Here is a 27,329-nt window from a genome sequence, read left to right on the forward strand (position 1 = left end):
TTTTTTATTTTTATTTTTATTTTTGATACAGACTCTGTCGTCCAGGCTGGAATGCAGTGGCTGGATCTTGGCTCACTGCAACCTCTGCCTCCCAGGTTCAAGCAATTCTCCTGCCTCAGCCTCCCGAGTAGCTGGGCTTACAGGTGCCCGCCACCACACCCAGCTAATTTTTGTATTCTTAGTAGAGATGGGGTTGCACCATGTTGGCCCAGCTGGTCTCGAGCTCTTGACCTCAAGTGATTCACCCTCCTTGGCCTCTCGAAGTGCTGGGATTACCGGCGTGAGCCACCATGCTCAGCCCCCAAAAGTTCTTAATTTTAATGAAGTCCAGTTTATTTTTTGTTTTGTTGCCTATACTTTTGGTGTCATATCCAAGAAATCCTTGCCATATCCAATGCCAGGAAGTCCCTCTTATATTTTCTTCTAAGAGTTTTGTAGGTTTAGCTTTTATGTTTATGTCTTTAATCCATTTTGGAGTTAACTTTTTAATATACTTAAGGTAAAGATTCAACTTCATTATTTTGCATGTGGAAGTCCAGTTTTCTAAGTCTTCTTGAAAAGACTTGCCTTTCCCTCACTGAATGGTCCTGGTACCCTTGTCTAAAATCGTTTGACCATAAGTATAAGAGTTTATTTCTGGGCTATTCTATTCCATTAGTCTAAATGTCTGTCTTTATACTAATACCACACTATTTTAATTATTGTAGATTTGTGGTTACATATTAAAATCAGAAACTATAAGACTTCCAATTTTGTTCTTTTTCAAGATTGTTTTGACTATTTGGGGTCCTTTGAGATTCCATATAAATTTTAGGATGGATTTTCTGTTTCTATAAAATATTATGATTTGCATTTCAATAGGGATTGCATTGAATCTATAGATTGCATCAGGCAACACTGACACCTCAGCAATATCAAGTCTTCTAATCCATGAATATAGGATGTCTTTCCATTTATTTGTGTCTTCTTTCACTTTGGCAACATTTTGTGATTTTCAGTGTACAAGTCTTTTGCTTCCTTGGTTAAGTTTATTGCTAAGGGGCAGGCGCAGTGGCTCACACCTGTAATCCCAGCACTTTGGGAGGCCAAGGCAGACGGATCACGAGGTCAAGAGATCAAGACCATCTGGCCAACATGGTGAAACCCCGTCTCTACTAAAAATACAAAAATTAGCTGGGCGTGGTGGCGGGCACCTATAGTCCCAGCTACTCGGGAGGCTGAAGCAGGAGAATCACCTGAACCCGGAAGGTGGAGGTTGCAGTGAGCCGAGATCATGCCACTGCACTCCAGCCTGGGCAATACAGCCAGACCCTGTCTCAAAAAAAAAAAAAGTTTATTGGTAATAATTTTATTCTTTTTCATTGCTTTTATAAATGAAATTGTTTTCTTAGTTTCCTTTTTGGATTTTTCATTATTAGTGTATAGAAACAACTAATTTCTATGTGTTAATTTTGTATCCTGCAACTTTGCTGACTTTATTAATTCTAATAAGTGTGTGTGTGTGTGTGTGTGTGTGTGTGTGTGTAATCCATCTTGGTTTTATTTTTACTTTTACCTGGAGACTCAGGCAGGGACAGGTTTTCTTGTCATCTTCCAAAGCCAGTGGGTAGGCTTTTTCTAGGTCCCTATTCATTGAGGAAGCAGGCTTCAAGGATCCCAGCTGTCTTCAAGAGTACTGGTTCCAGCTTCCTGCTTCATGAAGGCCAAGGCCTAGGTCATGGCCCCTGCAAGGTCAAGGTCATTATAATGCCAGCACCTGGCTGCTAAGCCTATTTCCCTTCCAATACCCTCCCCTCAGAGCTCCTGGTGCATCAGCTCGTTCAACCTCCTGCTTTTCTGCTCTCTCTTGATTTAAGAAACAGACACATTATATTTCTATGTATTCAGAGCACAGGAGTCCCAGCATCCCACTTCCAAATGAGCATGTCAAGCACCTGCATTCAGAGAGGACACCTGGAAGCCAAAATTTTGCCATAGTGAAAGGCCTTATTCCCGAATACAGGTAGAGTGGGGAAGACCTTGGCCCCTCCCCCCACAGGCAAGAGTGTTGCCTCCCCAGGGGGCTGGTAGCCTGCTAAGGCCCAAGCCACATGGGTGGGTTGTCTACTGTTACTGAGGGCCTACTCTGTGCCACATACCATACTAGGTGTTTTACATACATTATATGTCATTGAATCTTCCCTCCAGTCCTATGAGGTAGGTACTATTATTGTCACTGATTCACTTGAGAAAGCTGCCAAAACACAGATAGCAAGGGGCAGAACCAGGATTCTGATTCAGGTTGGCTCAGCCTTTTATCAAATACATCTGGTCTTCCTCTGTCCTTTCAAAAGCCTATAGCTTCCTCATCTTGCCCACTCCTCTGTGGATAGGGTCTGTGGTTTCCTTTCTCTTATCTATCCTCAACACACAGTGGGTGTGACCTGGGTGCAACCAGTCACAGCTCTGCAGAGGTTACTATGATTTTGCCCCTGAAGGATCTGTCCACAACTTAGGAACTCAAACAACTTTTGGCCTGAGCCCCTGTTACCGAGAGAAAGGAGGTTTTTGCCAAGGACTCCAAGGGGAGTGCACTTGATGCTGGTCGGGACCCAAGGCACCCAGCCCTCCCTGAGACATTGTGTGAGTCGGGCTGGGCCTCAGACACAGCCCCCACTGCCCCACCCCAGCCAGGGTGGTGCTTGTGTGGGAAGGACTTTAAATCCAGCTGCCAGACCCCTGCACGGGAGAAGGAGAGACAGCTGGCCACCATGCACGGCTCCTGCAGTTTCCTGATGCTTCTGCTGCCGCTGCTACTACTGCTGGTGGCCACCACAGGCCCCGCTGGAGCCCTCACAGACGAGGAGAAACGTCTGATGCTGGAGCTGCACAACCTCTACCGGGCCCAGGTATCCCCACCGGCCTCAGACATGCTGCACATGGTAAGTGTGGCCACGGCGCTTGCTGGCTGGGATAGAAGGGGTGCTGGCCAGGGTCTGTCACCAGGCCCTCTTACCCTGCTCCACATGCTGAAGCTATTTCAGAATTCTTCTCCTTTCTCTGGTCAGTGATAGAGTCGCCGAGTCCCTGACATTATGTTACATTACTTTTAATGGCAAAAACCACAATTACTTTTGCACCCGCCTAATAAAATTCACAGGCCCCTATAAGCAACCTCATAATACAGATGAGGAAAGTGAGGCTCAGAGGGACTTGTTGGGGTCACACAGCTGGTTAAGCCAGACCCAAAACCCCGGCTTCCCCCTCCAACGACCTTTCCCCAGCACTTCCTCAAATGCATGTGCCCTCGGTGGGGGAACCCCGGAAGTTCTTAACACCTTTGTGAAAACGGTCTTTCACACACCTGCCAAGAAGAGGACAAGAGGAAGCGGGCAGCAGGATGGGCATGGGCACCTGGGGTAGAATGCAGGTGCTAAGGAGGTAGGTGACAGCAGGATCCAGAAGCAGAGAGGGCTCTGGATCATACAGTCCGAATTCTGTCTTGGTCGCCTACAAAACCTGTGATTCGAGGCAAGTCCTGTAACCTTGTCGATCCCGTGTCTCATCTGTAAAAGGCGGTCAGAATTAGAGCTACGTATATACCAGTGTGGACTGAATCTCACAGATATCCTACTGAATGGGGGAGGAAATAAAATCTCTAAAAAATACACAGTAGGGTCTCTTTACATGAAGTCTGAAGACATGTAAAAATACTATTCATGTCTGGTGAAACACGCAGATGTAGTAAACATACATGTACATGCACACAGGAGACAGAGCCAGATTTAGGGCTGGTTCTCTTAGGAAGAGCTATTTATGGCAGGGTGAGAGGCGGGCTGTCTATATGCAGGATTAAAGGAGATAAAGTGAGAAATTCACCCCCTTCCTGGCTGGGGAGGTTGCTGGGCAGTGTTTAGGGATCAGGGACCCCTGGAGCTGGTGCCTGAGAGAACAGATGCACCTTGGGGAACACAACAGTGAGCCTGGGGCCCCAAACCTAAGTTCTAACCTCAGCCCCATGTGATCTGACTAAATTAACTCTGGGTGGACCCCTTTCCCTTCAGATGGAAACATGGGGCTGGCGATCCCTGCCCTGGGCGTCAGACAGGATGACATGTGAGAAAGATCTAGGAAGAGCTCTGCACACACACCCAGCACTGCCGTTCACAGCTGTGCCAGCCTGGGCATCCAGGAAAGGTAGACAACAAACCAGGAGTCGCAGACGCAGCTCTGCCAACAGCACCCTGATTGAGGCCTGCGCCTCATGGTTGGGCTTCAGGTTCCCCACCTGTAGATCCCTGATGCCCTGCAGTCTTGCTGGCTGAGACGGGGGCCACACAGGCTGGGAGCTGCTTCTCAGACAGAGGTGCACCTTGGAGCAGGGCAACATTCTGGGAGGCAGTTGGGATACTGAGGGGATATGCTGCTGCCTAATGGGGAGTGTTAGGAGGAGGAGGAGATGAGGCTGGGGCTGGGATGCCAGGAAACATTCAGGACAAGACTCAGGTTCAACCTCAGTAGTGGCGAGGGCTGGGACTCTGCAGCCAAATGGCCTGGGTTCAAATCTTGCCTTTGTTACTTATTAGCCTTGTGACCTTGGCCAAGTTAAACTCTTGGTGCCTGTCTCCTCATCTGTAAAATGGGGATAACAGTGGAATAATTCCCTTGTAGCTATGGTAGTTGTAGGGTTAAATGAGTGAATATGTGTAAAGCACTCAGAAGAATGCCTGGCACACAGTAAGTGCTCAATAAGTGTCTGATTAACACAAAAGAGGGAATGGATCCAGGGTGAGACAGGTGGGGGTTATCATGAATGCTTCCCTCTCAGCCTCCAGGTCTAATCAGTGCCAGTTTTGCCCCCCTGAAGGTTCAATTGTCCTTGAAATGTAACCGTTCCCCTTACCCCTTCTCTTTTGGCACAACCCTGGTTCAGGGTTCTTTCATTCTTGAACCCAAGGACTCCTAGGATAGCCCCTACCTGTTCCCCAGCTTCTGGCCTCTGCTGTCAGAATGAAAAATCCAACACGTGGGCCTGACCTGCTCAAAATCCTTCAGTGGCTCCCACAGCTCCCTACTGCCTCAGGATAAAGCTCCGGCTCCTAACTAAGAAGGCTCTGTGTGTTCTGGCCCCTGCCTAGCTCTTCATCCTGCTCTCTCGCTTGCCCTTTATTCTTCTGTAACCTGAACAGCTTGTCTTTTCCCAGCCAAAATGTTTCCCAGCTTCATGCCTTTGCTGATGTGTGCCTTCTGATTAGGACGCCTCTCCCCCCAGCTGGCTAATGCCTCATCTTTTTGGTGTCTCCCTCTCCACCTTTGGCTGGGCTAGATGGCCCTCTTTGGTGCCACTATAGTACTTGTTGCACATCTGTCATTTACCATGTGGTGGCCCAAATGACGTTTATGTCAACGGAAGCTTGGGCTTCTTGGTTCCTGCTGTTGTCCCAGGGCTGACACAATGCCCAGGACTGTTGAATAAATGAATGAACGAGTGAATGAATGAATGAATGAATGAATGAATGAATGAATGGATTTGCTTCTAGATGGTGACCATGTGGCCAATGTGGGTGGGTGCTGAGAGTCTTACAACTCCACAGGGGGCTCTGGATGACTGACTGAGAATCCTTAAGACCAAAGCAATGACGCTAATGGTGGGGCTCCAGGTATCTTGTCAGAATGGAAATTACAGGCAGACTCTGTAGGGGGAGACTGCTTTAAGCAGGGCCCTGTCTCAGTCATCAATAGTTGACAAGTATCTGTTGAGCACCTACTATGTGCTAGTACTGCACCAGACACTGGGGATCCATCCATGCCATATCCTGACGGCACTTACAGTCCAGCCCGGCACCTCACAGGTCGTCTCAGACACCCTGACCCTGGTCCCCAGCGCCCTGCCCCTTTCCCACTCCCAATCTCCCACTGTTGCCAGAGTTGAGAGAATCTCAGGGACCAGTGATTCAGGACAAAAATGTCCAGAGAGGGAAAGATACTCACCCAAGGTCACAGCTGTGGAGCCATCCCAGCCAGGTGCACCCATCCCCATGCCAGACAGCGGCTCCTGAAAGCCTTGAGCGGGTGGGGAGTGGGTGTGGCCACACAGCCACCTCCCCTCAGGGTCACCCAAGCTCTTGGCGCTTTATGGGCTGTCTGGCTCCCACAGCTGGCTGGGCCCCCATAGGGTGGAGCAAAAGCTGCCTCCAGGCCATGGATTTCCAGGAGAAGCCAAGGACAGCATTTAATGGGATCCAGGCTTCCCCTCTTCAATCCTTTGGGTTGGATGCCTTGTTAATCCCTCTTCTCATCCACATTCGGCCTGCCTCTCAGCCAGGGACACAATCTCAAAGGCCCTGAACCTAAAATTTCCCCTCCAACCATCTCACCTGAGGTCCCCACTGGAGAACACTGTCACTGGGGTCTGACGGCGGGTTACCAAGGCTCTGAAAGTAGGCCCCTTGGTGAGAGGCCTGTGACATTCAGTGTCACCTAGAGACACTTAATTTTCTTGGAGAAAGGGGGTTGCCATTGACAAGGGTTGGGAGCAATTAGGAACAGCACTGGGGAGGGAGCCTGCAGAGGGTAAAGGCATGGGGACTGGGTGTCCCAAGGGAAGGGTGGGGGCTTAGAGGGAGAGGAAGGTGCCAGCCCTCAAGTCAGGTTCCTGGTTGAGTGGGGGTGAAATGGGCTGAATAAACGACCCAGCCCCTCAACATCGATCTCACCGGACATCCTGTGCTCTTCAGAGAAGTTCAAGGAGGCCTGGGAGGTAGGCAGGGGCATGTACGGCCACTTTTTTCACATGAGGCTTTTTATAATAACACTGTCACCAACACCACCTCATCCACTCCTCAGCCCTCTGAGGGTGCAGAAAGGTTAGACAATCCGTGCAGTCACACAGCTGGTGAACGGCCAGCTCCTCGGCCTGGGATGGCGTCCTCCACCTGCCCACAGAAGCCTACCCAGAGCAGAGACCTGTTTCAGGCCATGCCCAAGAGTCACCCCGCTAAGGAGGTGCCGGAAGGATTTCCCCCACGACTTCCTCGACCTTTTGCTTGGTCCCCACAGCATCTGTGGGCATCCTCACCTCCCTTCTCTCACCTGCCCTGCAGAGATGGGACGAGGAGCTGGCCGCCTTCGCCAAGGCCTACGCACGGCAGTGCGTGTGGGGCCACAACAAGGACCGCGGGCGGCGCGGCGAGAATCTGTTCGCCATCACCGACCAGGGCCTGGACGTGCCGCTGGCCATGGAGGAGTGGCACCACGAGCGCGAGCACTACAACCTCAGCGCCGCCACCTGCAGCCCGGGCCAGATGTGCGGCCACTACACGCAGGTGTGGGCCCGGCGGGCGGGGCAGGGCGGAGCCTCGCGGCGTGGGGGTGGGGCCACGTGCTCTGTGGGCGGGGCCACCTCTACCTTCACCTTTCCTAAGCGTCCTCGCTACAGGAGGCGGGCCTCACTCCAGGTCCCCTCAGATACTTTGCAGGTCTTGTCCTCTCACTGCAGCTAATACGCTAAGCCTCTGACGGAGTCGGCTTCTCTACAGTCTTTTGAAAACCTAGGCCGCTAGGCCAGGCGCGGTAGCTCACGCCTGTAATCCCAGCAATTTGGGAGGCCGAGCTGGGAGGATCGCTTGAGGCCAGGAGTTGGAGACCAGCCTGGGCAACATGGCGAGATCCCTGTCCCTACAAAAAAATACAAAAAACTTTGCTGGGCGCGGTGGCGCCCACCAGCTACTCTGGAGGCTGAGGTGGAAGGATCACTTCAGCCCAGGAGGTTGAGGCTGCAGTGAGTCGTGATCGCGCCCCTACACTCCAGCCAGGGCGACAGAGGGAGGCCCTGTCTCAAAAAAATAAATAAATAAAAAGGAGTGGGGGCGGTGGGACATGTTAGGTGTCACAGAGCCAGTTTTATGGATTGTGGTTATTGACCTAGGCAATACTGTACGGTGCTCCAAGTGGTCCTGCGCCTCTTCCCCCAGATAGTGCAGGGCTGTTTGCCCCAGTAGCAGATAGTCCCTTAACTTCTCTCTGTGGCTCCTTTGCATTTATTATGGTGTCTAATTTGCTACTTGTCATCTGCCAGGGACTAATAAAGCAAATAGACAATTTTGTTTAGTTTTTCTTTTGCATTTAACAATTATGCATAACGATGAAGAGCAAATTGTGGCTGAATGAAGGCTTCAGGGAGATTTCTGATAGAATTTCCCGCTCCCCAGTCACACTTTGCTGCTGTCTGGATTCTCACGGCATTTTGAAAGTTTGGGCTTGCGGATAAGATGTGTGCGTGCGTGTGTGTGTGTGTGTGTGTTGGGGAATTAACATTAGTGTTACGGAATTATTTTTTCTCCTGCCAGTGCTTATGTGTTGTACAAATAGTAACATGACAAATAATTAAAAGAAAAGAAACCAACTATCTTCCCACCCATGTCCACCAATTCCCTTTCTTTTTCATGCTATTTTTAGTCTTCATCTTTTTTTTTTTTTTTTTTTTTTTTTTTTTTTTTTAGTCTTTATCTTTAGGGAGGAAATCCCAGCAGCACCCACCCAGGTCAGAAAGTTGTGAGGGCCCAGCACCCTTCCTGGCCCTTTCTCTCTGGATCCTGCCACCCCTCCCTCTCCCTCCACCCTCACCCACTTGCTTCTGCGGGGATTGTTATCAGGACCCAGCAGGGAGTAAGTCAGCGTGGCTCCGCCCCAGCTTTCTCTGGGGCTGAGGGTGCATGCACTCTGGAGTTGTTTCTGCCCAGAAGGTGTTCAACACCGGGGAGACCTTCAGCTAATTTCAGCAGAGATTCCTGGGCAGATTGGGCCTAGAACCAGCAAGGAAAGGCTGCTGGTCTCACCCCATGGCAGCACACAAATGTTGTTGGACTTTTTGTTTGATAAAGACAGAAGTCATTCTAGCAGCTAAGAGACCCACACTGAGAAACAACCAGAACAGGTCCTGCTCACCTGTGATTTGGGGGAGGTTCCACCTTCAAAATGGCTCCTCCTGCTCCCCACCTTGGACTTTCCTTGTTGCTGAGGTCTAAAATTCTACCATTTGAGATTCTTTCCTTTGCATATACCCTTCATTTAAAGTGCAAGGGCCTCTAGGAAGAGCCCACAGAAAAAATTCATGAGGGTGTATCACAGTCCTGGAACTGAGGGAAGGTTTTGAGAGGAAAAGAGGCCTGGCAAAGTGGTGTATGTGGTTAGCAGAGGAGGGTAGAGGGTTAGGGACAAACTCCCCCATCCCTCCGCCTGGTCAGAGTTTTGTCCTGAACCTGCATGGCTTTGGGAACGTGAATGTCACAGGCTATAGGGTGCCTCTTCTCCCCAGCCCTGTAAGGCAGGTGTAGTGGGATGCCAGGAAGGCACCATGCCACCTCGCATGGGGCTGAGCTGCCAGGTTTGCCCTCCTTCAGGTGGTTTGGGCCAAGACAGAGAGGATCGGCTGCGGTTCCCACTTCTGTGAGAAGCTCCAGGGTGTTGAGGAAACCAACATCGAATTACTGGTGTGCAACTATGAGCCCCCGTGAGTGCTGGGGGGAACCCTGGAGATGGAGAGGGGGAAGGCACAGGCAGAGCCAAGGGGAGGGCAGAGTTGGCCACAGCCTGAGGGAGTGGGAGAAGAGGGGTCAGTCTGGAGCTCTACCATCCAGGGAGCTGTGAAGGCTCCGATGGTGGTCTGCTCTCATCGGCCAGAGAGGGCCACGAGGAGCCCAAGATCGCCCAGCAAGTCAGTGGCTGGCAGTCAGGAGACCCAAGGGCACATCCAGAGTAGATGTGTGTATAGGAGTTGGGGAGAGGGTTGGGAGAGGTCGAGCCCCTCCCCTCAGCATCCTCCTGACCTCCTGTAGGGGGAACGTGAAGGGGAAACGGCCTTACCAGGAGGGGACTCCGTGCTCCCAATGTCCCTCTGGCTATGGCTGCAAGAACTCCCTCTGTGGTGAGTCCACGGGTGGATTGGTAGGGGCAGGGGGTGTGGAAGAGATGCGATGCAGACTGGATGGTCTAAGAGCCTCGCTGGACTGAGCGGGACGTGGGCGGGGGAGGGGCCGGGCTGGATGCGACCACCTGGGGGCCCTGGCGGCTCCCTTAGCCCTCCACGCGCAGCCACTTTGGCGCCCTGTCGTTCCAAGTGGCCGGATTTCAACCCTTCAAAGGGAGGATGTTAGAAAGTCTGGCGGCTTCGGGGGGGCCCGCGTGAGGTGGACGTGGCCAATCGTTTGGGTCTTGAGGAGTGGGCGGGGCCAGGCCGGTGGGCACGGTCAGAGGGCTTCAAGAGGGCGGGGCCGGCCTTGCCGGAGGAGGAGCCCTGTGAGGGACAGGGATCCCGCTGGAGAAGTCCCCTGAAAAAGGGCAAGTACGAATGTAGAGAGACTTGGACCAGGAGGTGGAGAGAGGAGCAACTGTGTCAATCACCAGAAGTGGCGTTTCTTTTCTTTTCTTTTCTTTTTTTTTCTTTTTTTTCTTTTTGACGGAGTTTTGCTCTTGTTGCCCAGGCTGGAGTGCAATGGCTCGATCTCTGCTCACCTGCAACCTCTGCCTCCCGGGTTCAAGCAATTCTTCTGCCTCAGCCTCCCAAGTAGCTGGGATTACAGGCATGCACCACCATACCCGGCTAATTTTGTATTTTTAGTAGAGATGGGGTTTCTCCATGTTGGTCAGGCTGATCTCAAACTCCTGACCTCAGGTGATCCGCCTGCCTCAGCCTCCCAAAGTGCTGGGATTACAGGCGTGAGCCACCGCGCTCGGCTTGTAACTTTTATTTTCAATGAGGGGCATATCCGCTGCAGAATGTGTGTGTTTGTGTGTCCTAGTAGGACATTTGATCGCGTCACTTGGTTTGCGGTGCGGTGAGAGATGTGAGGTCCTGCTTGCAGCACTCATGCCAGTTCTCCTCTGTCTTATCAGAACCCATCGGAAGCCAGGAAGACGCCCAGGATTTGCCTTACCTGGTAACTGAGGCCCCATCCTTCCTGGCAACTGAAGCCTCAGACTCTAGGAAAATGGGTACTCCTTCCCTAGCAACGGGGATTCCGGCTTTCTTGGTAACAGAGGTCTCAGGTTCCCCGGCAACCAAGGCTCTGCCTGCTGTGGAAACCCAGGCCCCAACTTCCTTAGCAACAAAAGACCCGCCCTCCATGGCAACAGAGGCTCCACCTTCTGTAACAACTGAGGTGCCTTCCATTTTGGCAGCTCACAGCCTGCCCTCCTTGGATGAGGAGCCAGTTACCTTCCCGGAATCGACCCATGTTCCTATCCCAAAATCAGCAGACAAAGTGACAGACAAAACAAAAGTGCCCTTTGGGAGCCCAGAGAACTCTCTGGACCCCAAGATGCCCCTGACAGGGGCAAGGGAGCTCCTACCCCATGCCCAGGAGGAGGCTGAGGCTGAGGGAGAGGCTGAGGCTGAGTTGCCTCCTTCCAGTGAGGTCTTGGCCTCAGTTTTTCCAGCCCAGGACAAGCCAGGTGAGCTGCAGGCCACACTGGACCACACGGGGCACACCTCCTCCAAGTCCCTGCCCAATTTCCCCAATACCTCTGCCACCGCTAATGCCATGGGTGGGCGTGCCCTGGCTCTGCAGTCGTCCTTGCCAGGTAAGGCCCGTGGCATCGGTCCCACTCCCCTCCTGGCTCTGGAATGGCAGTGTCCTGCCCCAGCTGTAGGTGGTATGAGCACGGTGGGGCATGCGCCCTGTGAGTAAGAGCTTCCTCCCTGGCTGCTGCCCCACCTCCTTGCATGGTGGGGTGGGCGGGACAGCAGGCACAGCCGTCTCTAGGCTGAGGCAAAGCCGCTTTCTTCCCACAGGTGCAGAGGGCCCTGACAAGCCTAGCGTCGTGTCAGGGGTGAACCCAGGCCCTGGTCACGTGTGGGGCCCTCTCCTGGGACTACTGCTCCTGCTTCCCCTGATGTTGGCTGGAATCTTCTGAAGGGGATACCACTCAAAGGCAAGGCCTGGTGCGGAGGGCCCTGGCCTCATGCCCACCTAGATTGTCTTCCTCCAAGTGAGAGGCCACAGCTTCCTGGGCAGGTCCTGCTCTGTGGCCCAGCAGCCCCCCTTCACCCCAACTTCTGGCCAGATTCCAGGCCAGCACTCTTGTCCTCCTGGGAGGCGTCTACAGGGGCAGCCCCTGGCACTGCCCCAGGAGTGCCTTGGCTCTGTCTGGGTAGGCCCATCCCTCAGCTGGCTGCAGACTGTTCTGAGGGGTATTCACACGTGCCCACTCTCAGGTTGTCCTGTGGCTATCAGCTTCTCTCCTAGACAGAGGATCTCAGGCTTCCCAGGAACCCCTGGGCCCCTTCCAGTCCCCTGGCCTCTTCCTTGAGCCATCTGAGTCCAGGACTGTTCCTCAGAAGTGCCTCTTGCCTTCTCAGGGTGAAGAGGTCAGCTGTCCTCCTGTCATCTTCCCCACCCTGTCCCCAGCCCCTAAACAAGATGCTTCTTGGTTAAGGCCCTCTGGAAGGGAAAGGCTATGGGGCATGTGCCTCATCACACCATCCTGGAGGCACAAGGCCTGGCTGACTGCGAGCGCAGGGGGCCGCCTGAGGACTGCACACCGGGCCCACACCTCTCCTGCCCCTCCCTCCTGAGTCCTGGGGGTGGGAGGATTTGAGGGAGCTCACTGCCTACCTGGCCTGGGGCTGTCTGCCCACACAGTATGCGTGCTCTCCCTGAGTACCTGCGTAGCTGGGGACGGGGATTGCAAGGGGCAGATGAAGGACAAGCCCCACTGGAGTGGGGTTCTGTGGGTAGGGGAGGCAGGGACAAGGGAAGGAAAGCAACTCCTGACTGTCCAATAAAAACCTGTCCAACCTGTGGCAACTGTTCCTTCTCTTTCACATCCCCCTCCTCTAAAACACTCCATTTAGTGTCTCCTCTTTGGGACACACCCTTCTTTTCCTTCCTATAACTTCCCCTCCCCCTAATCACAGGTGGCTGCCAGGAAGGGGAAGAGCCAAAGGAAGGCCAAGGGTGCTGGACTGACTCTCCCAGCTTCAGGAGTCACCAGCGGGGCCTAGACGGGTTTGGAGCCCAGGATCAAAGCATGGCATGCGGCCTCTTCACAGGGGTGCTGCTGCCCAGGCCTGTCTGGGACACAAGGTCAGAAATGTACGTCAGGCAAGGCTCTGCCAGCCCCAGGTGCTTGGAAGAGTCCTAAGAAAGGGATCTGGAGTCCCAGACCCTCCCCAGGGGAGCACAGGAGGACCGTCCAGAGGTGCTGAGGATCAGAAAGGCACACATATGTTGGGGTAGCAGTGGTGGGTGACTGAGGGTGGCTTGGGTGGTAGGGAGGGGCAGGGCAAGTCTCCAGACCAGCGCTGGAGGGTGAGCAGTCAAACAGGACACCACCCAAGTCAGGGCAGGGCTGGGAACCAACCTGTAACCAAGGAGGACACGCCCCTCTTTTACTTTTTTTTTTTTTTGAGATAGAGTTTTGCTCCGTCGCCCAGGCTGGGGTGAAGTGGTGCGATCTTGGCTCACTGCAACCGCCGCCCCCCAGGTTCAAGTGATTCTCCTGCCTCAGCCTCCCAAGTAGCTGGGTTTATAGGCGCCCGCCAACACGCCTGGCTAATTTTTGTATTTTTAGTAGAGACAGAGTTTGGTCAACAGCTGGTCTTGAACTCCTGACCTCAGGTGATCCACCCGCCTCAGCCTCCCAAAGTGCTAGGATTACAGGCGTGAGCCACCACGCCTAGCCTACTTAGTATGTTTTTTCCAGCTCTATTCAGATATAACTCATAACATAAAATTCACCCATTTAAAGTATGCAACACAATGGTTTTTACTATATTCATAAGGTTGTGTAACCATCACAATTTTAGAACATTTTCATCATCCCCCCCCAAAAAACCCATACCCATTAGCAGTCACTCCCTATTTCCCTCCAACCTCCCCAACCCCCATCAACCACTAGTCTATCTACATGGATTTGTCTATTCTTAACATCCCATATAAATTCTTGACATATCATATATGTTATGGTCTTTTGTGACTGCTGCTTTCACTTACCATATAAATACATATAATTTGTTTTAGACCAGGTCTTGCTCTGACACCCAGGATTATAGCTCACTGCAGCCTCCAACTCCTGGGCTCAAGTGATTCTCCCATCTCAGCCTCTTGAGCAGCTGGGACTACAGGTGCATGCCACCATGTCCAGCTAATTTTTAAATTTTTTGTAGAGACAAGTTCTCACTATGTTGCCCAGGCTGGTCTTGAACTCCTGGCTTCAAGCAATCCTCCCAAAGGACGGAGATTATGGTTGTGAGTCGCTGCTCTCAGCCAACATACTTTCAAGGTTCACCCGTGTCATAGCATGAATCGGAACTTCTTCATTTTTATTGCCAAGTCATATTCCATTCTATGGAATATCTGTTACATTCTATAGAACATTTCCATTTTATTTATCTGTCATCGGACACTCAGGCTGTTTCCACTCCTGAGCTACTATGAATAATGCTACTCTAAGCATTCATGTACCAGCTTTTGTGTGAACATAAGTTTCCAATTATCTTGGGTATATACCTAGGGGTATATATAAGGAAGTCCCCAAAGGCCTTTCAGAGGCCTTTTAGCTTGGTCCATTGGATGAGATTTCCCAGGAGGGGAGGTGATCAGCTCTCCACAGGACACTCCTCCTCCTGTCACCCCTCCCTTTGCCAGCAGCTGAGTCCTCCTCCTGCCCAATCCCACCCAATCTCCTTTCTCAGATGAGGACCCAACATCCTAGTTTCCAGGACTAGTCAACAGGAAACATGCCAAGTGCTAGGAAGGCAGATGGAGAGGGCCTCAGCCCCCAAAGATCAAAGGGTCTAGAAGCATTTCACACACACAAGAATTTGAATGACCTGAAAACTTCCTGTTTTATTAAAAATCTGTACTTTGCTCAACCAATAACTGGGACACAGTATCAAAAGAGATTTTCATGCCATTTCTGGGTGTGGAAGATGGCTTGGGAAATGAAGTTGAAACCCCCAAATTCAGGAAATTACTTGGGAGACAACAGCAGTCCTCCCTGAGGTGACTGGCCAAGGCCATCAAAACCTTGCTCTGTACTCCAGGCAGCCTCTCTGAACTTCTGGGAGGAGCTCTTCAGATCTAGCTTAGCTCAGGCTCCAGAGATACAGGTGCCCCTCAGTCCAGGGGGGGCCTTAGGAACTAATCAATGCAAAAACAGGATCTGAGGGTGGAGCAACAGGAAGGAAAGACACCCCAGAACAGTGGTCCGCCTCTGGAAAAGCACACTAGGCTGGAGAAAGGCCACGGGGCAGACTCCCCTCTGAAGGACCTGGGAACCCAAGGCCCTCCTTCTCCACAGGCTTGCCCTGCCCACCCCCGCATGTGTTCCTCCCACTACCTTAGCCCTCTGGGGCGTTTCCCTAGAAAAGTTAATATGGGTGACAAAGTTATGAGACCTTAGTGGCCTCAACCAGTGTACATTTACATAACACCCACACAGGCACACTCCTGTGTTCCTGGGAAACGAGGACATGTGAAGTGAAACTGTCCGTGAGTCCACTGTTAAAAGCTACCAGACCCCAGCTCTCACAAGCCAGGACACCTTGAGCAAGGGCAGAGAAATACCTGGGGGAACCTAGCTGGGCCTCAAAATATGTGTAAGCTTTGTCTGCTTACAGACCCCAGTGCTGGGCAAAAACCATTCGATGGAAGGGAGGTCTGCCCGTTCTGATGTAACCATGGCCACTATACCAAGTGACAACTTCGTAAAACCTGAAGATACGTCATCCTCGAACAGTGCTGAGATATGACAGTCAGGGGTGTGGGTGGAACACTTTCTGAAAGGCCTGTCTCCCAGCAACAGACCTGCGCACTGGTTGCTGCTGTGGAAACTGACACCCCAGCCTCATCACCCAGTGTCTCCCCGGAGACTGAGCTACACCAAGCTCTGGTACCTACATCTCCAATCGGGCAGCCCCCTGCCCTGCCTCTTTATAGCCCCTTCTCACACCAACAGGAAGGACTTGGAAAGACAGACTCTATAGATATATTTTTAAGCTTACAAAAATAAGAGACTCCCCACAAAACTCCAAATCACCAATACATTTATTTGCAGGAGATGGGGTCAAATCTTACCATGAACTTTAAAACTGGGTGGGACTAGAGACGCTGATCTGCCCAACCTCTGGGTATTCACAACTGCACAGGTAACCAGATCCTGTACATGAGGCATCACCATTAAACAGATGAGCATTAGATAAGGAGGACACATTCCGAGTAGTCGCATGATTTCCCATTCAGAGGCAGGTGCTGCCCTCATATCAGAAAAGTAGTGTTGAGAAAAACGCAGGCAGAGCCTGGCATTTGCCTCCTAGCATAGGCCTAGACATGATGGTGGCCATGTGCCAGGGGATCACGTCCTATGTACAAAGCAGAATGATGCTCCCAGCTGAGCTGCAGGATGGGCGCTGGGCTGACTGGAGGGGTAGAGGGGGTGGGGTCTGACCCCATCAGCCTTTCCCCATCCAACCTGGGCCCCCATAAGCCATTCCCTGGCCCTCTGCGCAAGACAGACTCAGCGAATCTGGGAGGTATGGGGATTCTCCCAACTCCTCACCTCGCCTCATCTTCCCCAGGTCTGCCAGGTGACCCAATCCACTGGGTGCAGCCCCACCCCCGCCCAACCCCACATCTGGACAGACACATGGCAAATATGGAAACTGAAGCCTGGCTGGGCTGGAGCACATCTGGTTGTTGTTGGGTTGGAGTCGTCTTGCAGGTGTCCCAAGGTGGTCAGGCCTCACCCACGGTGGCCAGGTTGAGACCGTGTTTTTTAGATGATTCAGGTTACTCCAGGGCAAAGCATGATCCTGATGACACCCGGCGGAAAAGCAGGCTGGAGCCTCGGAAGAGCTGGCCCTGGACCAGAAGGAAACATAGGGTGAGTGAAAGGGAGGCCACGTTTCCTTGTCCCTCCAAGAGGAAGGCCAGTGTCAGGCAAAGAAGGGTCCAGGAGCTCAAAGACCCAGCTCCGGGGTGGGCAGCCTCGGCCTATATCCCTGGAGGGCAGAATCTGCCTGTGTCGAAGCAGAAGGGAGCGGTTCATGTCCTGCCCAGGGGTGTCTTTGGGACTACTCTGTAGGAGAGCACTAGAGAGGAGGCTCATTGCCCCTCTTGCTTCAGAGCCCAAGTGGTCTGGGACTCTTTCAATGCTCACAGGGAGGACGAGACACACTTACACTGACCAGGGCCACTGGGAAGAACTGTGGCTCTCCTCCCTGCTTCCCTCCCATCTGTCCTCTTCTCAGCCTTGAGGCCAGTCAGTGCTCTGGCTCCCTCCAGGCCACTGCCCCATTTCACTGCGAGGCAAACTAAGGCCAGGAAAAGGCAAGGTTCCGCCCTTGACCAGAGCCTGGACCTGACTGCTGGGCCCAAGATCTCCAGCCAGGGAGAGGTAGCTTCGGCACAGAACATGAGAACCCATGGCTGGTACTGCTGCCAGGTCCCCACATGATCCAGCTCCACCCACAGGCTTTCCTGGGCCCAGGAATGTCCTGCAGGAGGGAGGAGTTGGTCTCCAATGCCAGCCGCCCTAACAACCCAGGAACTCAGCTCAACTGGTTACAGCCCTCAAATTTTCAGCCCATGTTACTTGAAGGAGAAGCAGTTCTTGGGCTTTACCACCTGCCACCTGGGCCAGAGTTCTCTTATCCTTATCCTAAGTCTTTAAGACTCAAAGAAGAAAAGGTCTTGTCTGATGTTTAATCTTAAAATAAACTCACACTTAGCCACCTCAAATCCTTTCTGAAATTAGGTAAGATGAAAACTTAACTTAAATGCCTTATAGATACCAAGTGTCTCCTCACAATATTAGATTCCATGAAACCACTTATCTTTACATGCAATGAAGCATCCACAAAAATCATTTCAGCTGAAGGATGTGGCAAAGAACAGGAAAGACCTCCTCCGTCCAGTGCTTGCTCACCTGCACACTCAGGTACTTCCAGCAGTGAATCCAGGATTTGAACACCGGGGAGTAAGGGGGAAGCCCAGCCTGCAGCCTGCCCGGGAAGGAGAGGGTAGATGCAGAGAACAGTGGAAGACAGCCAGCCATGGGAAAGCCACTTCAAGAAGGAACGCCTTTGGGCTACCACCCATCCACACCCTGACACCACAGTTCACCCCAGGGGGTGCTGGGAAATCCCAGCGGAAGCCAGGATGCCTGGCAGGCTGAGCCTACACACAGAGCAGGTGGGAGGGGGCAGAGTGCTGCAAGGGCTTGCTGGGTCTCCCCCACCCCACAGCCTTGGTAGGTAGAGTGGCAAGTAGAAGGGCGCACACCTACCCACAGTTGTTCACAGCCATGAGGTCGCCGACTAGCAGGAAGGGGTAGGTCAGCATGCTCACTGCAATCTGAAACCCAGAGAGGCATGAGTGCCAGTAACCCACCCCAGCCCAGCGAGCAGAGACACACCACGCCAACACCCTGTACCAAGACCTGCCTCCAGCCATTACCAGGGTTGGCCTCCTAGGCCCCACTTGGGTCCGCAAGGCAGTGGGAAGGAAGGACAGCTGGCTCGACTTACCCCCATCACGAACTTGGTATAGCTCCGGATGGCCAGGGCCTGGCTGAACTGAGGAGACAGAAAGGAGGAGCGGTTTGCCATAGGCACCTCAGGACGCAGACTTCAGATCCACATGCCCTCACCCCACCCTCTGTGCTCAGCTCCTCACAAGCACGCCACACATGCCTTTCCTGTCGGGCCTCACAGTCACTGCCCAGAGAAGGCCGGGGGGCAGAAGCAGGGTAAGTGGACTGAAGGGAGTCCTGAGAAGGAGACCCGGTAAGAGGGATCAGCTGCCGCTGCCTGTGCAACCCCACCAGACTGTGAGCCTCAAGGGCTGAACCCGTGTCTGCCTGATCAACATCCAGGGCTTGGCACGCAGTTGGCGCTAAGACAGACATGTACCCTGACACCCAAAGACAAATCCTGGCCTGTGGGGTGAGGTGAGGGCAACTCCAGGCTTATTGCCACCTTCACCTCAGCAAGCTTTTCCCCCTTCAGACCCCAACTCCTCAAATCCTGCTTTGCTGAAGCAAACAGCTCCTAGTGAGAAAAGGTGGCTCCCCCAGCCTCAGCTTCCTATGGAGCGGCCATCCCACCAGATCGATGCCCTGGGGCCTTGGGCAGAGATTTGCTCAGAGGTCTGCTTGAGTGGCTTTGAGAGCCCGGCAGCCTCATCTCGGCCTTTAAGCCACACACAGAAAAGCACTCGAAACACACTTTAAACAAATCTGTTGACTGCTGTAATTGCTGATGTAAGCACAGCAGCCTCTGGTCAGACAGCTGCCCACCTAGATGAGAAACACTGAGCCATGCATTCCTGGCCACCCTTGCTCTGTATGTGACAGCACAGCTTACCCACCCACAAGGCCCCCAAGAAAGGCAGAACTGCAGGAATGTGCCACTGTGATTGTAGATGGGGTGGGTCTCTATGGAGTCACTTTAATTTGCTTACACTGAAAGGCCAGTTAAGACTCACCTGCCCAGGTCAAGTGGCCAGTCTCCCTGCAAGCAGAGGCTCCCATCTGGGATGGGGCACTCCTCACCACACAGAACAGACAGGTGCCAGACACACACACGTGGAACATGAACCCCTTCCCACCCAGGCGATCCTGGCGGACAGGTCCCTAGGCCTTCCTAGCCTCCTGGGCCTGGCGGTCCCCACTGTGAGAATGTCTGGACACTGCGATCCCCAGCCATCGCTGCTCCCCACCTCTTATCTTGGTTCAGGCAGAACCAGTCAACCCCTCCGGTACCTGGACGGCCTTCTTCAACAAGTGCTGTGTAGAAGGACCAGGCCTTCCTATGCCTGACCTGACCTGCTGAAAGGTCTATGTATACTAGGCTGTGTAGACCACAGCCAACAAAATAGGAGGGTGAGCCTGAGCTGTATACTTCCTAGCAGATCTGAAAACACTCAGAGGAATGCACCCTTAGCCTGGCCAGGGATCTAATTCCAGCCCTGTCAGTTCTAGCTGAGTGACTCTGGAGAGCCCAGAGTTCTCCACAATTTGTGATCTCTGGGTCTCAATTTCTGTGTTGGTAAACAGAACATTCTACCTGCCCTGTTCCCTTCACAACTAGGATGCCATCAGATCAAAGGCCACAATGTTCACAAAAGCGTTTTGAAAAGCAAAAGATGTGATGCAACGGTCAAAGCGTGCTCACTATTAGCTGGTCTGTCTTCTGACTTCCTGAGCCCTAGTTGGGTCACTGCCTCGGAGCAGCCTTAGATAAGCTGGGGTCGGTTTCTAAGGCTGCCCAGGGACGAGCATTCCATTAATTCCTCCCAGGTCTGGGTACTAATCTGGAATCTCGCCTCTCGTGGCCATACTCCCCTTAGACAAAGATGACCCCAGGGACAATGAGAGGTCCTCTCTCACCCTCCGGGCCCGATGCTCAGAATCCCAGAATCCTCGAGTTTGTCCCAGACCCTGGGCATCAGCAGTACACGGAAAGAAGGACAAGTCCTTGTTCCAACCAACCTGGGAACCTGGATTCTGGTCGTTTCCCAGCCCCCCTGGGGTGTCACTCACGCTGTCATCCACCAGGTAGGCATTGATGAAGTGGGCCAGCAGGTTACAGCCCCACAAGAAAACCACATCGCCCAGGAGGTGAGGGATTAATCCACTAAAAAACAAGGTAAGCAGAGATGAGCAGGAGAGGGAGAGGAGCAGTCCCTGGGGGCTCCACACCCAGGAAGCAGGCAGGGATGTTCCAAGTTCAAAATCTTAGCATATCCAATGGCACAGCCTTAGAAAGGAAGCCTGCAGGGGCCAGCAGCTACGCACACTGGGAAGGTAGTGCTCCTTTTCTCATGGGGAGGTGTTCTGTGGCACTTTGGATGCCACAAATTAGTTAACAGTCTCAAGCAGTTTTCAAACCACAGAAGCCAGGGATCAAGATGGGAATACTGCCAAATTTGCAATTTCCAAATGCAGATAACAACAGTGTCGATGTGTTGGTAATTTTTTCCTGGCCTCTTTACCTAACCAACTCCCATAAGACACATTGCTCAATGCATCTGTTCTCTTCGCCCCTGAAAATATTCTATCAAAAAGAGTCTATGCAAGCATTTACAAGGAGGGCTAACTTTTTAAGTGATGGCCTTTAAACTGCTAAGGAAAGTTCCTCAAGACGCAGTGCTGAGGATAAAAGGCCAGTTTGAGGCCAGTGGGTCCCATGTGCCTCTTGTGTGTTTTTCAGTGTATTTGCTTGTTTAGGTACGGAGTGCCCTGGGAGGCTCTCCAGGAGAAGGATGGCTGTCTCCTGGGAGGAAAAGCAGAATTATTATTTTTGAATTAAAAAAAAAATCTTATAAAATATTTGAAAAACTCAAAAGAATATAGGTAATACATCCATAAGGAGTATTAATAAAATGAACCTCTGTGAATGCAATTTCTAATCTTGTTGTTCCTGCCTGTGCTCAGATTGACTACGTGCTATATACCCTTTGGTGCTTTCTATGCACTGTAACATGTATGCATATCATCTGTTCCAAAATCACATGGCGAAAAAGAACCCAAAGAGTAGGCATCTGCTCTGCGGGAATCCTATTCACACACCAGAAGAGAACTACGCAGTGTGAAAAATGCCAGAGGTGGTCATGTGCAGTGTTTCAAGATGGGTGGCTGTTTCTGTAGAGCAGCCATTGGCCAGGGCCCAGGGGCTACCCCTTTAGCAGGGCACGCGGTCTCTGAGGGCCACAGATGCCCTGCACTTCGTCACCTCACATCCAACTTACTTCACCTCTAAAGAAAGCGCATACTGAAAAGACTATGTTCAGAAAGAATAAAGCACAGACAGAACCCAGAAGCCAGGCTTGATGAGTCGTTTTTTGATCTGCCGTTTTTTGATCAGTGACATACATGCTGATAGGCATGTCACGAATGTTGGTTTGTTACCAGGTACCTGTGCAAATATATATATGTATAAATATTTATACATACATATATGTGTGTATGAATATAAATCAGTTTCTCAACCTTGGCACTACTGACATTTTGGGCTGAATAATTTTTTTTTTCTCCCCAAGAGACAGGGTCTCACTCTGTCACCCAGGCTAGAGTGCAGTGGTGCAATCATAGCTCACTGCAGTCTCCAACTCCGGGACTCAAGCCATCCTCCCATCTCAGCCTCCCGGGTAGCTAGGACTACAGGTGAGTGTTTCCACGCCCAGCTAATTTTGAAAAACATTTTTATAGAGACAGAAGTCTTGCTATGTTGCTCAGGCTCGTCTTGAACTTCTGGCCTCAAGTAATCCTCCTGCCTTGGCCTCCAGACAGCTGCAGAAACCACTGAGACTAATCCTGAGTAACTGGGATCACAGATGCAAGCAACCACACCTGGCTGAATCAGTCTTTGTTGCGGGGCTGTCCTGTGTACTGTAGGATGTTTGGCAGCATCTCTGGCCTCTACCCACTAGATGCCAGTTGTGACAACTACAAGATGTCTCCGGACACTGCCAGTGTTTCCTGGGGAGCAAAATCGCCTCCTGCTGAGAACTGTATATATATTTCTGTATTCTATACACATACATGCACATGCACCTACAAGTAGTCATTTCTTGGTTAAACAAGGGGCCATAAATAAAAAACATCTGACAAACTGGAAAACCATGATATAAAGACTTCTTATGAATAGTATGGAGCCCTGTGTCTAGTACAGCGGACACTGCTGTATACCATGTGTCTACCACATTTGTGATGTACCTGTCAGCATCTACATCACTGCCTAGACCTTAGAACAGCAAATCAAAAAACAGCCATCAAGCCTGGCTTCTGGGTTCTGTCTGCGCTTTATTCTTTCTGAACATAATCTTTTCAGTATGCGCTTTATTTAGAGGTGAAATAAACTGGACGTGAGGTGACGAAGTGCGGGGTGTCTGTGGCCCCTGGAGACCATGTGCCCTGCCAAAGGAGCAAGTCCTGGGTCCTGGCCAATGGCTGCTCTACAGAAAGAACCACCCAGCAGGACAAGATTTTCTGACTTTTCATTTTTTTTTCTTTTTTTTTTTTTTGAGACGGAGTCTCGCTCTGTCGCCCAGGCTGGAGTGCAGTGGCCGGATCTCAGCTCACTGCAAGCTCCGCCTCCCGGGTTTACGCCATTCTCCTGCCTCAGCCTCCTGAGTAGCTGGGATTACAGGCGCCCGCCACCTCGCCCGGCTAGTTTTTTTGTATTTTTTTTTAGTAGAGACGGGGTTTCACCGTGTTCGCCAGGATGGTCTCGATCTCCTGACCTCGTGATCCGCCCGTCTCGGCCTCCCAAAGTGCTGGGATTACAGGCTTGAGCCACCGCGCCCGGCCATTTTCTGACTTTTCAAAGAGATGCCAGAAATGTGGAATTTTGTGCAACATATCTTAAATGTCAACGTCAACAACTAATTTGTCAGAAAAGCAATGTCAAACAGAATCCACTGGCTGTGGTCAGCCTGTGAGCTTCCAGAGCTCCACCCTCAGTCCAAGTCAGATATTCAGTCATGTTTTAGCAGTGAGGCCAAGGACTATGCAGTGACTTAGCTCACAACGACCAGCCCCATACCCACCGCAGCTGGATGAAGCCCAGTGGGGCTGGTCAGTTCATCTCCCCCATGTACTAGACACACAGTTCCACTTTTACATGAGCCATGGCCTGAAAATGGCTAAGCAGTTTGGACACGCCATGGAGCTCTAGAGAACTGGCTGCAGCACTCAGGCTAGGGCAGGGCCATGTGGTTAGTCCCAGGTCAGCAGCTGTGGTCTCAAAGGTTGAGGACACGTGTTAGCAGAGCCAGACCCGTGGCCAGTTATGGGGTATATAGACTCACGTACACAAAGAATCCCAGCAGACCTTCCTCTTTGAAAATCTTCCCAATGGAGCTCAGCACACCACTGTGAAGAAGACAAGACAGAGATACAGGGTCATGTAGTCGCCTACCGGAAGCCCACCCCTTGGTGTGGGGCTGAGCCCCAGAGTTCTCCTCAGATCCAGCCAGTCCTGGCGGGGTGGGGAGGATTATTACCAGGAAGAACCAAGTAGAAAGGCACAGAGAGCGCTTGGTCGGGGTGAGGAGGAGTTTACACAGTTCACGGAGACCGGGGAAGCCCAACCACCCACGGGAACAGCCCACTAGCAGTGCTATACTGGCGTTTTCTGTGAGATCGGAGTTTAGGAATGCATCTCCTGATTTCGGCCAATGCTGCAGAGATGGCAGGCCCTTCTCTTACCTGGCCCTCACACTTATCTCTGCTTAAACAACCCTCCAGCAGAGGAGCCCACAGGCCTGCCCAAGAGAGTAAGAGTAGAAGGCGGTAGTGAGCAGAGAGAATTACTTTCCCAGAGGGCAGAGAAAGAACACAGGGCCCTGCAGGAGGCGGCACTGGAACCAGCCTAGGAGAAGACATCTGCCACTCCTCAGCAGGGAGCCGGGGATTCATGCCCTGGCCACTGCACCCTGTTAGAGACGAGAGGACAGGCTACGGGTTCTTAGGTGTGAAATGCCAAGGAAGCTCAATAACAACCTTTGTGACCTGTGGCTGGAAATGGCAACTGGCTTGTCCTGAATGGAGGCTGTACAAAGCCCAGGTGGAAGGGGCAACCTAACAGAGGAAGCCAGTGGAAGGCAAAGCCCTGGGTAGTCCTGGACCCAGATCATCCCAGCCCTGCCAGGCCCAGCCCCACCTCTCAAAACAGTGGTTGCCAGATTATACCCTCCTGGTCCCAACTACTGACCTCATACTTCCGTCTAGGGGAATGGGCCAATTTCCCATTAATGACCCCAAAATGAGGCACCGTGGCAGCTGAGCTTCCTGGGGTGGTGGCCCCACAGGACGGCTGCAAAAAACACTGACCCCAGGAAATGAGAATCTAAGAGAGGAAGGGCAACCCAGGTGTGTCCTTCTGCCACATGCCTCCAGGACGCACCTCTGTCAACACATATGCCCCTGGCACCTGCCCAGGGCTGCACACAGCAGATCTAGGTGAAGGTCTGGTACACAATTGAAGGAACGAGCCCCAAGCCCATGAGATGGATAGCTTCTTCACAGGGGATAAAAAGAGCTATCAGCCTATGATGGCTGGAAAAATCATTACAGCATTACCTTGGGAGTCCAAGAGGAGACCCCAACTCAGTCCTAAGTGGCAGAATCAGCTCTGGTGCCACAAATCCTAACCCAAGCTGACTACAATCCCACTCACCCCTCTGCAAAGGCATCTAGGCTCATCTAGGGCTGCCCTTGATAAGAGATGGAGAAGAGCAAATGCCCCTGGACAGACTATGGAAGCCACTGCAACATTCCTCAGAAGCCAGGCAGCAGGCTGAACTCGCACAGGACTAGAGCAGAAAAGGTGCAGCAACCAACCCCAGCACAGCCTGCCCTGGCAGACTCTGAAAAGGTAACAGGGCCACCCTGCCTGTCCCAAGAGTTACCCACCTGTACTTGGCCTCCCGTCCCACAAACTGGACCATGCAGCGCATTGAGATGACTGAGGAAAAACAAAACACACACAGGTGATGTGGTGGGCCAAACCTCATGATGCCCCAGCCAACAGGTGCCGGGTGCAGAGTGGCCACTGAACAACATGGCCTATTCAGACAGCAAGAGAGGAAGAAGGCCTTTGGGGTTCCCTGTCACATCCCATGACCACAGCGCCCCATTTCTTCTGCCTGGGAAGAGCCCCACCTCCCTTTGGAAAGATTCCAATCTCTCCTCAGTGGGGTGGGTTCCAGTAGAATACCTCCCACCCCACTACCACTTCCCAACCGGTCTAAGACTGTCTATCTACAGTCCATGAGGGGCGTGCCCACCCCACGCCCCGACCCCAGCTTAGAGAGTCTCGGGGAAGTGGGGGCTTACCATGCAGGGGGTGGGCCAACATGCGGGACACACACTGCATCATCATCTCGTAGGAGGTCTGGAAGACAGCATGGGGTGGGGACTCGCCACCCGCGGCCTGTCTCTGGAACTGGCCCTCGAGGGGAGCTACAAGTGCTTGGGAGGGAGAAACCCGTCCCGGGGACTGCACATGGGGTCGGTCTGCCAAGGATGGCTCCACCTGTTGCCCCACTCCCCAGTCCCCCACCCAGGAGTGCTGCCGGGTCCCAGGCTAGGCCCAACAATGGCTGAGAAGGCTTTCCGGGGTTCCCTGCGCATCCAGGCCAGGGCTCCTTCCCTTACCATCCCACCCATGCATGCACGAGGACCCAACTCTTCCACTTGTCAATGACCCGCCCAACTTGGGGGTGAGAAATCATTAGGCTCCCCGCCATGCGCCTCTCCCTCTCCGACTCTCAACACCCACCTCCTTCACAACTTTCTTCAGGGAAGTCTTCATATCATCCTTGTTGGAAACCTGCTCAATCTCATCTGGAGGGAAAACCTGAAACAGAGAAGGGAAAGAACCAAGTTCAGCTACGCCTCTTCCACAGAACTCTTCCGGGACTCGGGCGGCAGGAACCAACTCCAAATATTTCCTCTGCAGTGTCTATTGGCTGGGCCCACCTCAGGTGACCTCCAGGTCTGGAGCGTGGGGGAAAAAGAAAGCCACCATCTGATGTCACAGCCGTGGGAAAGCAGACCTGTGGGGTGGGAGCTCTCTCCATGGGGCTGGAGTGAAGTCCCCAACGGTCTGGGAAGAAGGAGGCAGGACCAGGGTAACTGGCTGCTGCAGGAGTGGTTGGGAGTATGAGGAAACCTCGGGCCACCGTTCCTGGTTTTGTGTGGGCTCACCTTCTTCATGCTACCCCGAGTCACAGTGGAGAGGGCGTTGGACATCAGCCGGGGACTCAAGCCTCGGAACAGCCCTATCTTACCATCCACTTGCACAATGTACTTGGCTGTAAGAAAACAGAGGTGGTAGAGGAGTTACACCCAGTTCAGGGGCACCCACTCCTGGGTCACACACACCCAGACCAGGCTTGGCTTGTCCCTCAGGTAACTGCTGACTACAGGCACAGAAGGGAACATCTGTCCAGGACCTGGAAGCGGTCAGGCCCTAACCCCCAAATGTCTTCTAGCCCATTTCTTTTAGTAAAAGCTTCAAAATGTATTTCCAACAAACAAGTTCATACATTTTCCTTCCTTCCCTTCCCTTTCCCTCCCCTTTCTCTTCCCTTTCCTTTCCTTCCTTCCATTTTCTCTCCCTCTCCCTTCCTCTCTCCCTCTCTCTCTCTCTTTTCCTTCCTTCCTTCCTTCCTTCCCTCCCTCCCTCCCTCCCTCCTTCCTTCCTTTCTCTTTTTGCTTTAAAAACTCTACTTGGCAAACTCAGTCGTGATTTCTCAACTCAGCAACTTAAATGCTGCAACACAGAAAACAATTCTGTTGCTTAAAAATTATGTTTTTCTTGACGAAAAGAAAATAGGAAA

General features: G+C 52.3%; 2 protein-coding genes across 5 annotated transcripts in view; one reads left to right on the forward strand and one right to left on the reverse strand.

Annotated features, from left to right (window-relative positions):
* Positions 1 to 2,362: 2,362 nt before the first annotated feature.
* PI16 (peptidase inhibitor 16) lies at positions 2,363 to 12,785 on the forward strand. 3 transcript variants are annotated; one of them, XM_017870120.1, is made up of 7 exons: positions 2,363 to 2,921; positions 7,083 to 7,304; positions 9,381 to 9,490; positions 9,816 to 9,904; positions 10,873 to 11,559; positions 11,771 to 11,910; positions 12,338 to 12,785. In XM_017870120.1, exons 1-6 carry the CDS (start codon positions 2,751 to 2,753, stop codon positions 11,890 to 11,892), a joined length of 1,401 nt encoding a protein of 466 aa, XP_017725609.1. In that variant the 5' UTR covers positions 2,363 to 2,750; the 3' UTR covers positions 11,893 to 11,910; positions 12,338 to 12,785. The 3 variants fall into 3 exon arrangements, with proteins under 3 accessions (XP_017725609.1, XP_017725612.1, XP_017725610.1); XM_017870123.1 differs by having other exon boundaries at positions 10,873 to 10,971; XM_017870121.1 differs by lacking the exon at positions 7,083 to 7,304 and having other exon boundaries at positions 2,546 to 2,921.
* A 3,225-nt stretch (positions 12,786 to 16,010) lies between these two features.
* Positions 16,011 to 27,329, reverse strand: part of MTCH1 (mitochondrial carrier 1) — a 19,863-nt gene continuing 8,544 nt past the window's right edge. The window contains exons 3-12 of one of the 2 annotated variants that reach the window (XM_017870125.1): positions 26,695 to 26,801; positions 26,267 to 26,344; positions 25,822 to 25,879; positions 25,399 to 25,450; positions 23,797 to 23,856; positions 20,524 to 20,617; positions 18,509 to 18,556; positions 18,268 to 18,335; positions 17,908 to 17,983; positions 16,011 to 16,841 (exon numbers count right to left, since the gene is read on the reverse strand). In XM_017870125.1, the coding sequence (XP_017725614.1) occupies positions 16,770 to 16,841; positions 17,908 to 17,983; positions 18,268 to 18,335; positions 18,509 to 18,556; positions 20,524 to 20,617; positions 23,797 to 23,856; positions 25,399 to 25,450; positions 25,822 to 25,879; positions 26,267 to 26,344; positions 26,695 to 26,801 (713 nt within the window). In that variant the 3' untranslated portion in view covers positions 16,011 to 16,769. Of the gene's footprint in view, positions 16,842 to 17,907; positions 17,984 to 18,267; positions 18,336 to 18,508; positions 18,557 to 20,472; positions 20,618 to 23,796; positions 23,857 to 25,398; positions 25,451 to 25,821; positions 25,880 to 26,266; positions 26,345 to 26,694; positions 26,802 to 27,329 lie in introns of both variants that reach the window. The other variant, XM_017870124.1, reaches the window with a different exon arrangement.

This window comes from Rhinopithecus bieti, unplaced genomic scaffold, assembly GCF_001698545.2.
Source record: "Rhinopithecus bieti isolate Rb0 unplaced genomic scaffold, ASM169854v2 scaffold_4553, whole genome shotgun sequence".
In the NCBI taxonomy this organism is placed as follows: domain Eukaryota; kingdom Metazoa; phylum Chordata; class Mammalia; order Primates; family Cercopithecidae; genus Rhinopithecus; species Rhinopithecus bieti.

Excerpts from the sequence above, each read along its gene's own strand:
- PI16 (XM_017870120.1), top strand. The coding sequence starts at position 2,751 with ATGCACGGCTCCTGCAGTTTCCTGATGCTTCTGCTGCCGCTGCTACTA. Across the intron at positions 7,305-9,380 it reads TGTGCGGCCACTACACGCAG|GTGGTTTGGGCCAAGACAGA; the intron begins GTGTGGGCCCGG and ends GCCCTCCTTCAG. Across the intron at positions 11,560-11,770 it reads TCTGCAGTCGTCCTTGCCAG|GTGCAGAGGGCCCTGACAAG; the intron begins GTAAGGCCCGTG and ends TTCTTCCCACAG.